The 12,147-nt window shown below is 40.0% G+C and overlaps 1 protein-coding gene across 1 annotated transcript in view; it reads right to left on the reverse strand.

Annotated features, from left to right (window-relative positions):
- The window catches only part of LOC306878503 (NADP-dependent malic enzyme-like), an 88,257-nt gene that overhangs the window by 57,656 nt on the left and 18,454 nt on the right, over positions 1-12,147 (reverse strand). The window contains exons 2-3 of the mRNA XM_079430937.1: positions 9,313-9,446; positions 4,657-4,806 (exon numbers count right to left, since the gene is read on the reverse strand). Of these exons, the coding sequence (XP_079287063.1) occupies positions 4,657-4,806; positions 9,313-9,446 (284 nt within the window). The remainder of the gene's footprint in view (positions 1-4,656; positions 4,807-9,312; positions 9,447-12,147) is intronic.

Raw genomic sequence — 12,147 nt, forward strand, 5'->3', positions numbered from 1 at the left:
CTTAAGATATTAGGTGAAATAGTTTCAGATGACAAAACAATCTTTCGGAACACCCCTGTGTTCCCACGCTCTGAAACATGCGTCTATACTGTTTGAGGAGCTTTTGGAGTTGGTGACTAGAGCTATGGCCAAATTAAACATTGACTGGCTGACTGAAGTGCAGGAAGAGCGTGTTGCAGTGTTGCAGGCATATCAAGTTGACCTGCTTATAGAGATGGACGAGGGAGAAGATATTAAGAACGACGACATTGCAGAGCTGCGTCGGGCCACAGATCTTTCACTTCAGGCTACCAAGGAGACCACCAAAGCTATTGGGCGGTCCATGGCAGCTGTGGCCACCGAACGGCATCTGTGGCTGACCCTGTCCAACATCAAAGAAAAGGACAGGGTCTTTCTTATGGACAGAAGAGCGGTGTCATCTAGTGAACCCTGCCACCCCCGGTGCTTCAGGGCACAGCGGTCTGCAGTGAGCGCAGCTCTCAGCTTCCGCCTAGAAATGTAGTAGTTCTGGGAGGCTCGCTACCTCCAAGGAGGTCTCTAGAACAGTTAGATCGGCCGTGCCCTGCCGGTCCTACGCTTCAGGGCACCAATTTCACCATTCTAATTACACCAGAGGTCAGTCTCGAGAGACTGATTCCCTTAGCAGACTATCTTCCTTCCCAGAAGGAGGCTATCAAGGTGGTCCCTCCTCGCAACAGAGAGTCCAGGTTTTACAGGCGGTATTTCACCGTTCCAAAGAAGGATGGGGGGGTTGTGTCCAATATTAGATCTGCATCTGTTGAACCGCTCAGTCAAGTGACTCAAGTTCAAAATGCTCACGCTCAAACAAGTTGTGTCTCAGATCAGGTCCGAGGACTGGTTTGTGACCCATATTTCCATATATTCATCCTTCCTCAACACAGGAAGTTCCTGAGGTTTGCTTTCGGGGGCAAAGCATACCAATACCGGGTTCTTCCGTTCGGCCTTGCACTCTCACCCGGCACGTTTACCAAGTGTATGGATGCTGCGCTGGCTCCACTGAGACTACAGGGCATCCGCATACTCAATTACGTCGACAATTGGTTGATACTAGCTCAATCAGGGCAAACAGCGGTTCAACATCGAGATGTCGTTCTTGCCCACATGAAACGGTTGGGGTTAAGACTAAACGCAAAGAAAAGTGTGCTTTCTCCAGAACAGAGGACCACTTATCTAGGCGTAGTGTGGGATTCGACCACGATGCAGGCACGTCTGTCTCCAGCTCGGATCAAGCCGATCCTCACGGCAGTCAAGAGAGTAAGAGAAGGCCAGTCACTCACTGTCAAACAGTTTTAGAGACTGTTGGGTCTGATGGCAGCTGTATCCAACGTGATACCTTTTGGCCTGCTGTACATGAGACCCTTGCTGTGGTGGCTCAGGACCAAAGGGATTTCCCCGAGGGACAACCCATGATCAAGGTCACGCGGCTAGGCTTACAGGCCTTAGACATGTGGAATTAACCATGGTTCCTGACACAAGGCCCCATGTTGGGGGCTCCTTTTTGGCATGTAACACTAACAACAGACACCTCCATCACGTGCTAGGGGGCGGTCATGAGTGGCCGCTCCGCCCAAGGTCTGTGGGAGGGTCCCCATCTTATGTGGCACATAAATTGCCTGGAAATGCTGGCCGTGTTTCTGGCATTGAAACATTTTCCCCCAGACCTGAGAAGCTATCATGTACTACTTCGCACAGACAACACATCGGTGGTCTCCTACATAATCCGGCAGAAGGGTCTGCATTCGCGCTCCATTTACAGGCTGGCACACCAGATCCTTCAGAAGTCGAACCAGTTATTTGTTTGTTATGGTCCTTATAAGAAAGGTCTTCCTGCAGACAAGCAGAACCTCAGCAGGTGGATAGTGGATGCTATCACTACTTCTTACGAGTCCTCTGATCTCCCCTCTCCCTTGGGGGTCAGGGCTCATTCCACTAGAGGCATGGCGGCCTCTAAGTCCTTTTCGTCCGGTGTTTCAATGCACGAAATTTGTGACATTGCAGGATGGTCCACCCCTCTGACCTTCGTCAGGTTCTACAGCCTTGACCTTCAGGCCACTCATGGCTCCTCAGTTCTCTCGACCTAGCTGTGCTGATCCACACTGGTCAGGGATTGGTCAGTCTGGGGATGTGGGCATACTCGTTCCCAATGCATTTTACGACGCAGCTCGAGTTCCTGAAGGGGAACATCACTAGGTAACGTATGTATCCCTAGTTCCCTGAGGAAACGAGACGCTGCGTCTCGTAGCCATACTTCCTGCATCCCCGCGAGCGCTTTCTTCTCAATCCAGAAGCTGCTGCTGTCTCTACCGCATGTGCTTTTATACTTCCTGGTCCCTACGTCATCCCCATCAGTGATGTCACCCGGGATTCCCTCGGATGGATTACACATGTGTTTCAGAGCGTGAGAACACAGGGGTGTTCCCAAAGCGTTTTGCTACGCAGTGTCTCGTTCCCTCGGGGAACTAGGGTTACATACGTAACCTAGTGACGTTCTTAAACCTAAAAATGATGCAGTTCAGGACGCGACAAAAAAATGCAGTTCAAATGCTGTGTAACAGCATATTTATGTGTGTAAATTAAAGGGGTGTTTGACTGTTTTTTTTTCTAGGCTTCATTGTGTTTATGGGGTGCAATCTAACGTGTTAATACTTAGTTTGTTAAAAAATGCATTATTCTTCACATAATTGACCTTTATTTAACACCGCTATGTCGCTTCTCTGATAAACGCGCTGATCATTTCCTGCTTTTATGAAGCCTCTCCCTCAGCGGCATGTGCTCCGGCTGTATTGTAAACAATGGCGTTTCATATATTGCTTATCAATTTGAGCATGATTGAGACGCATAGGATATTCAGAGGATCGCGCAGTACCTGTGCAAGCACGGTTTTTAATGGTGGGCCTATGTTTTTTGTTGTCTCATACTTTTAGATACGCTGTTATTATGCTATTGCTTATGTTAGCTTATAATATAAGGTTTTATCATGATTAAAGCTTTAATACAGCAAGGCAACTGCATGCACGGCCATGTTTAACGCTTGTCATAGCCATGTGAAAATAAGTTGATGATTTGAATGAGAGAGAGAGAGAGAGAGAGAGAGAGAGAGCGAGAGAGAGAGAGAGAGAGAAAGATGCAGAGCAGAGCGTGTGCAGAGCAGGATGACGCGAGGAACAGGATTAAGAACTTTGATTGCTTTAGAACATTGATTTTGAAACTTCGTTAAGAAGACAGAATCGCGATTCATACAGTATGAATAGATTTTTACATGCATCCCTAGTTTTCTTCCTCTTCTCTAAAGCAGCACAGCATTGCCCCGCCCCCTTCGTTGCATGTTCCCGGGGGTGGGGTTTATCTGGGTTTATGATGTCACTAGCCCGGAATTATTTTGTTGTAGTCCCTTACCAGCCATTCGCTGTAGGCGATGCTATGCTAATTCTGAAAAAGACAATTTCTCCCTTTGCATTGAACTTTGAGCTTCGTAACTTTGCAGATGTTGTTTATGCTCACACAGCTACATTACATACTAACAAAAGTTAAAAAGGTGAAATTGTATTATATGACCCCTTTAAAGGTTTGGGAAAACAAGGGTGAGTAAATGATGACAGAATAACAGAATATTAATTTTTTGAATATTCATCTTTTTAACATGCGAAACAAACACTGGGTCAAATATTCAAGTAATATTAGTGATATTACCAAGTGAATAATGAATTTGTACCATAAACACAGTAGTTTGATTGGACACAGTCATCAACAAAAGATATGGAAATCTTTTCTCCTTCATTTTACTTCTATTCATCTCGCTATCCTAACTGTGCACAATTATATGGTTAGTTGCATTTAGCATAGTTTTTCCCCTGCTGTCCTTCCACACTATCAGAACAGACCTGGGGCACATTTTTGGGTTGCAACCCACCAGTTAAGAACTACTGTCCTGTATCACAAAATCAGAAGTAATGAACCTGCTAGGCATTCTTTCCAAATACTTTGCATTCAGGGAGATTGTGGAAGACTCTTGTGTAACGTTGAGGGTGTGGAATGCTCTAAAATTTCCCCTCATTTGAGGATCCTAGGAAAGCCCTCAAAAATTAATCACTGAAAACAATGAAAAGACTTGAAACGCATTCTTATATTTGATCATGTCCAGACGTAACTCACTCCACAAAGTAGAGCATTAAGGGGAAAAAAGCCAAAAAATAGGCATAATTTCATAGATAAAATGGGTGATAATGGCTGCTAATCACAAGTTGATCCAGCAAAGGAAGCCGAGAATGATAACAATCTCACAACAATGCCAAGCTCGTCAAATGAACTAAAGGTTACGCTTATTATACTGGCATATACTTCAAGGAGTCAAAAAAAAATCTGACAGCACAGTCTCCAAATTCCACCATACAATAGATTTCTGTGATGACAGGATGTATATTCAGCTCTCCAAGCAGATGTTTAAACTTTCCAGAGGCGTTCAGTTTCGTTTGCCTGGAGGCGAGATATTGTAGAACAATTCAAAAAGCAGAGAAACAATGCCAGGAGCTGAAAGAAAATCTGTCAGTTGGATGGATGTGTTTGCTTAAGGAACGTGTTGAAGGAGAAAGAACTTAACTATAAAAACAAATTAAATTACATTCAGTGGTCTCTTACCTAGGTCTCCTGAAAGTGAGGCCGTACTGCTGGCATGCTAGGCCGACCGTTGGCGTGTACACAATGGGCATGAATCTCTCTATATCTGAGGTCAAGACTCGGTAAAACAGCTTCTCATTACGGTCCTGAAGGCCCATCAGAAAGACGTATCTGTAAGAAAGAACATAAATACGTCAACATGCATTAAAGGACATTTTATAACAATGTTCAGCAAATGCTAAAGGAAAAAAGCAACCACAGCTAGAAAGCAGGAAAGACACAAGGTTTGGAGAGTAGCATGGGTTTTCAGGACCTCCTGGGATTATATTGCTCTACATTAAAGGGATAGATCACGCAAAAATTACCCCATGATTTAATCACCCTCAAGCCATCCTAGGTGTATATGACTTTCTTCTTTCAGACAAAAACATTTTGAGTTATATTAAAAAATATCCTGGATTTTGATATAAGGCAAAAGGAGACTGGTTTTCCTTTGGTCCACTCGTGGAAGCAGAGACTGTGGTTATTAAAGTTTAAAATTTTGATATTTTCTAACACAAATGGATTGCTTCACTTCAGAAAGCCTTTATTAACCCCCCAGAGTCGAGTTGGAGCACTCTTTATAATGGAAAAGAAATCACGACCACTATTTACTGCAATTATAAAGCTTGGATGAGCCAGGATATTTTTAAACATAACTCTGATTGTATTCGTCTGAAAGAAGAAAGTCATTTACACCTAGGTTGGCTTGAGGTGAAATAGGATGGATTTCTGGGTAAACTATCCCTTTAAGGGAGGTTTAAGTAAACCTACCCAATCATGGGGTATGTATTTTTTCAAAAACGCTTTAGAAAACTGAGTCGGGCCCAGTACCAAAACAAACTTGTAACCAATCAGCATTAAGGGGCGTGTCTAATTATGATGCAGAGGAGAGAGCGCTCAGTGCACATGACGGACATTAGCCGAGCCGAGCAACAACAGAAATATAGAGATGGCGGATAAAAAACAAAAGAGGAAAACGTCTATGGGACAAAATAAGTCTTACCCCATGTGAACACCGGACGCCACTCCGCGCCGCAACAGCTAAAGTCTGTCTACACTGGACGCGACAAAGCGACCATTGAAAATCATTTGAAATTGTGTCACTATGTCATAAATAGAACGAGGCAGCAGTTTACTGTTGGGGATTTGTCGTGTCACGTCGCGGCGCAGCATCCAGTGTAGACAGCATCACTGATTATAATGAGTTTTGCTTTGTTTCACAGAACTAATCGTTGCCTGGGATGTGTACGAATGTGTGGGGCGGAGCTATCAAATAAGGGGTGAGACCCTTTTGGGGTAGGGGATTTCAGTTTGTTTTGGTGATTTCAATATATCAACATTGGCTACCACAAATCACTTACCCCACCTTTAAAGTCGGCATCACAGACTTATGTTTGCAAAGACTGATGAGTAGACTGGTAAATTTAATGTTAAAGTTTGCTGCCAAAATGGGGCTTCTGAATACAGTATTTGACAGGGAATCGGAGGGAACGTCAGATGCATTGGTTTAATCAGTCAGACCTATTTAATTCTTAATCTGTGATTATGGAAGAAAAGAGCAAATTTCCAAATCTCCTACCCGTATTTGAGCCGTCACAATTCAGCTGGTGTGACACCAGTTAATTGGAGGAACAGACAAGCCCACATCCACAAGAGTGTGACAAGGACTGAGGAGAAAATGTGTGAAAGAGAATGAAAGATACTAATAATACACTAAATGTTAAACAAATCATTCTGACATACCCCTCCTTGGTGACGATGACACCAAAATAGTCATAGTTTTTTTTTAACTATAAAGGATTTAATTTAGCTGTGTAGGCAGAGGGACACATATTAGGAAATAAATTACATGAAAATGCCAACAAATATAGTACAGATATGACCAGACTGTCACATTAAAAAGTCTTGACTGCTGCCTCCAAACAAAGCTCAAGAATAATTGAGGATTTTCCTTGCTTATGTCAAAAAGCTAGGAAAAATACACAACGTGCACAAAAATGCCCCCAGAGAGCTTAGACACAAGTTCCTTGTTATAGAAATACGTTCAAGAGAAATACGTTCAAGTTCTACATCTGACCCAAATTAACAAGACCGCGTCACATTCCCCATCAGTCCGAGCGAGCTTTCCATCAAGGCAAAAGCATAATATCTCTCTTGTTTGGCTCAGAAAAAGCGTGCCCACCTTCCTGAGGCAGGAGGAAACAGATGTTTACCAGGACTGTAAAAGGTGGGTTGAGAAGAAATCGAACTCTGCAGGAATGTTGTCAGCTCTGTCGTGACAGTCATGATAACTTAGACCCCATCGTTCTGACATCGTTTGTGAGGGTGAAATGTGTGAGTGATATTTTGCCACCTTGTTACCTAACTGTGTCTCAGGAGAGTCAACCAAACGTCCTTCTTGAGACTCGGCTACACTAGCTGGATTGGCCGTCTTCTATTTTGGCAAAGACAGCTGCTGTTGTAAAGCTGTATGTATTCCCAATAAACTGTTGGAAGTAATGGCATTCACAGAGTTTATACTGTTCCTGCTATATGTGGTGGCATTGTGAAGGGGAAGCCAGTACTTTAAAATGAGGTGCTTAGACTATGTTAACAAGCGTGATAATTCTGGACCTTAAGGAATATTCTCCTTGCATACGCTTAAATCAGATAGACAGCTTCTTTCTTAATGCATTTCTCTTTCTTTCAAACTTTTCCAACCAAACTTTCAAACTTAAATGTTCTTCCTGATGTGAAAGGCTGCACAATACTTCAATAACTTAAAAATCACAATATGATAATGCTTTCAGTGAGTGTACAATCAATTTAAATGATATTTAAATATATTACAAAGCTAAATGATATAACCAAGACGTTCTTTTGGCACTAAGTCATCAGTGGCGGGTGACTTGGGCTGACTCATCCTCTCAGAGTAGTATGCTATCAGAGACAGCTTGTAGTATGTATGTATCGTGACAGCTTGTTAATCGTTCCGCATATGTTATCACACTCACACACACACACACACACACACACACACACACACACACACACACATACACCACAAGTTTTGTGCCAAGTCTAATCTAAGAGATCTGCGTCAACCGAAAACTTTGACTTTCTGAAACCTTTTGAAATATTATAATCATTCAGTTGTTGCTTTCCATTGCCATATGCATATCATGAATTGTACATTTGCGATATTTCAATAATTTCAGTATTTTGCATTTCCACTGATGTGTTAGTCCTTTTCCTGTTGTTAAAAGTCAAAAGGAAACAACAATCGCGTATTACGGCAAAACACACATCAAGTTAAATCGTATTCTGCATTTCAGCAATATTTCCACAAAATGCTTTCTCCAAAATCACTTAAGCTCAAAACCATGCATTTACAATATTTACATACTGCACTACACACACACTCACAAAAAAAATAAATTATGAATGTCACACTATTCCTTACAAGTCACGACATTCCATTAACTCTGTGCCTATATCTGTGCATTTAAATACCAAGTGCCATCTGTTGCAAATCACCACCCTATTTATGAGCTCATCCAATCATCATATAAAGAAGCCAGCTTCTAGGCAGCACAAAAATACAGAGACTGAAAGCCCAATGTATGATAATGAATGCAGATCTCAAATCACACATCAATACTACACAAGTAGCTTTGATTTAGTTTATTCAAATGCCTAGAGAGAGAGAGATTACGCATAATCAATGCTTTCTGCAGTCCCCGCTGCTTGATATTAATCAAACAAAGGATCAGAATGAGAATCTGTGTATCATGCGATGAATTAGCTCTGTTGTGAAATGTCTACTCACTACTGCTCCTCAGTCCACTGACCACTGCTTATGGCAGAGACTGGTTTCAGAGGCCAGTACTGTACTTGGTCAACAAACTGTCAAAACTATTTGTCTCCCTAATCAAAGCCAATAAATGCTTTTACTCTCTTTTTTCATCTTTGACAAAAATACCCTTCAAATTTTTTTAATTAAAAATTGTTGGCATGTTTCTCATCCCTTCACAAAATTTAGGCAGCATAACATCAAAATAGCTCTGATAGTCTGGGAAAGAATCCCTCATTGCTCCAGCAGTCAGTGATATGTATGCTGAGGTCAGGGTCAATAGACTGAAAGAGACCCATCCAGAAATAAATCATGTCCACTGTCTGGCAAAGACTGTTACATGACTAGTAGCCTTGAGATATAACGGAGACATAATTTCCAGGCCTGTAAAACATGGGAACAGATCCCCTACTGCTTTGGGAGTGGCATAACAGCAGGGGCTAATGAATTCTGGGAAATGCTAACTGAGAAGATAGTTGAAGTCCTATTGCTATTGATGTTATTTAGATGATACTTTGATGATGCCTTTTATGTCCCGTCAACCAGCAGGGGTATTCAGCTCTTGATATCCCTTTGCTTTGCAGTTCAGAAAAACAGAGAAAGCAAACAAACCCCCCTTGCCGTAACAAAGGATCAACTTTTATTGTCCAAATGCAGTAAGTCTTATATCTAACACTATTTCTGTGATCTGATAGGTGTGAAATCTAGTTACAGAGAACAACAGATTGATATGAGACAAAAAATATAGTGGAGCAGGACTGTCTGACAGCAACAGGGTGGATGCCAGTGAACCATTTCCTCACCTGTCCAAGTCATCCTTTTTCAGCTCGTAGTTTCTGAGGACACGCAATACCTGCACATCCTGGCTGAGGAAGCAAGGAGGCAACAAGCCATGAATTCCAAGCTGCAAGCGCTCTTCCAGGGAGAAGGCCATCCCCTGCAGAGAGGACACAGAAGAGTCAACTATTTAAATTTGTTTTTCAATGTTCAGTTTAAAATTGGAGTGAAGTGAATGTTGGAATCCATTTTATTTCTATAATGTGACATTTCAAAATGAAACAGCATATTTAACAAGTAAAAATTTTATGACAAAACGTGATTAATTCATTGGGAATTGATTGCATGATAAGAAAAGTAGGCGATATACACTTTTTGGGTACCATATCAGCATATTAGAATGATTTCTGAAGAATCATGTGACACCGAAGACTGGAGTAATGGCTGCTAACCTCATAAGCATTAATACATTTGTTATATTAAAATAATAATCATGTTTTAATATTATATTAAAACATTATGATAATGAATATACTGTATTTTAAAATAGAAACAGTTCTGCATGTTGAGAATAAATGACTTATTTCATAAACATTATTTTATATAAATATGTATATATAAAATATTATTTTATAGAAACTAAATAAAGCCAATGTCGACTTCCTGTTGATTTTTCCTGTTCACATTTACATTAATTACACTTGCATTCTGTGGAAATATGTAAAATCTCTACAAGAGCTATTAAAGTAATAATAAACATATATACTTTGCATTCATTTCAATAATTAATCTTTACTCAACTAAGCCTCTGTAGCTGTATTATTAAAAGATTGTTTGGAAAAGCTTAAATAAATCAACATATTTCCCTTCCATATGTCACAGATGAATAAAAGGCCTTATGTAGTTGCTCATACAGTTCTATTCCCAATTCACTGTTTGTTATATGAGGAAGTCTGTAATGCAAGCAAAGCCAAGGAATGGTCACTGAGGTCACAGTTGGATCGCACCACAGTGTGGCGCACAGCCAAAAGGGCAAGACTGCTGCTTTGCTGCCGTGACCTTTGACATTTACCCTGACCCTGAACTCTACAAAACAAATGCTACAGCCAGGGGGCCCTAAGTTCATATTACCAGACTCCACATGTGCACTGTTGAGTAAGACTGTGCTCCACAGAGATGAATGCCTATTTAGGAATATCTGTGTGGACCAAAAGCTGTGGCATTTGAAGCCAGCCTGTCTTTTCCTTAATGACAGACTTGCATCATCATTGCCGCGCCTCTGGCTGCTCCTTCAGAAAAACCACTAAGGAAGGCCCAAAACCCTGAAAGGCTGTGCTAGATTTGCTTTTTAAACAAGTATATGCAAGTTTGGTTTTTCAGCCCTTTTTCATCTGGTTATGTTAATTGGTCTGTTTGTAAAAATGATTTTGGCCTTGTAAACACATGAAGATATAAAAATATAATAATATAAAAACACATGAAGATATAAAATATAATGTCCACTACAGAGGCAAAAACTTAGTAGAGGAGGATATGGCAAGTTCCTTTTGGTCTCACTTGTGTCAATAACACCACATCTTGTTGCACGTGTGCAGACTAGTGAATTTCTCTGAGGCCTCACATGTCACAGTTGTAAGTCTGGATGTCCTGTACAGAGCACATTCAAGGCTTTATAGAGATACTAAATGATCGGAAGTTTCACCATGACCACACCCTCTCCTAGGTCTTTAAAGATGGCTAAATTTAATTTAGTGAAACATTTTACATCCTTATGGATATATTATTATATTTTGTAATTATCATTTAAATCTGAATAATTTTCAAATTGTTTGTCATAAAGCAACATCTCAGGAAAATGTTATGGGTTTTCAAATTCAAATATGACTTCCTGTTATGAAACAGGACATCATTTCATACACGTCCACTATAGAGGACACCAGGACTAAAAGCATGTTTATTATGCATTTTGGGAGACATAACAATTGAATAGGAAAATAAATTATATATCTATTTTGTTATGAAATATTAGATATTATTATGAAAATCTGGCCAATTATTACTCCCTTTATGACAATTCTTTTTTCAATATGCTGTCCCAACAGCAACACATTAATATGCAAATTAGATACAGTATAGATACACTGTGTTTAAAGGGAAAACCAGTTTATGGAAATTTTTACACACATATTGCATAAAACAAAATGGTATATCAAATCATTTTGTTATATATTTTATAACATAGTTGAGAATCACCCTTAAACAAAGTTTAGAAGAAAAAAAATCCTGAAACCTAAAAATGTATTGGTGATTTAAAAAGAAAAATCCCATTATTTTTGCCTTTTTGATGTCTATTCATGCCATTTCATTTTTAGAAAAAAATAGAATAAAACATGAATAAAATATAATTTTTAAAAAAATTTAATTTTCCATTTTTTTCTAATGCTCTAAACAATGTAATGACATGAAGAAATATTAAATTCACAAAGCTTTTTTTTGGGGGGGGGGGGGGATTCTGCTGCTGCATCATGAGATAAAAATTAAATGCTATATTTCCGTAATATCTGCAAGCCAATTTATCTTAATTACATCAACACAATGCAAAATTTTGCAAATTAGATCAAAACCAGGCAAAATAGACAAAATATATTATTGATTTATGTATAATCTAAATAATGATAAAAAATACATCAATATACTATTTAAAATATATATTAATATCTACCTGTACTTATTGAAACTTCAAACACTCAACTGTTCTCAGAAAATGGCTCTTTAGCAACAGTACAAATACAACCAACAGCCCTAAACAAACATCATGTAACAGTACTTTTTGGCTTCTAGAAAGATGCTGTGGCAAGCAT

The sequence above is a fragment of the Barbus barbus genome, assembly GCF_936440315.1.
Source record: "Barbus barbus genome assembly, chromosome: 12".
Taxonomy (NCBI): Eukaryota; Metazoa; Chordata; class Actinopteri; order Cypriniformes; family Cyprinidae; genus Barbus; species Barbus barbus.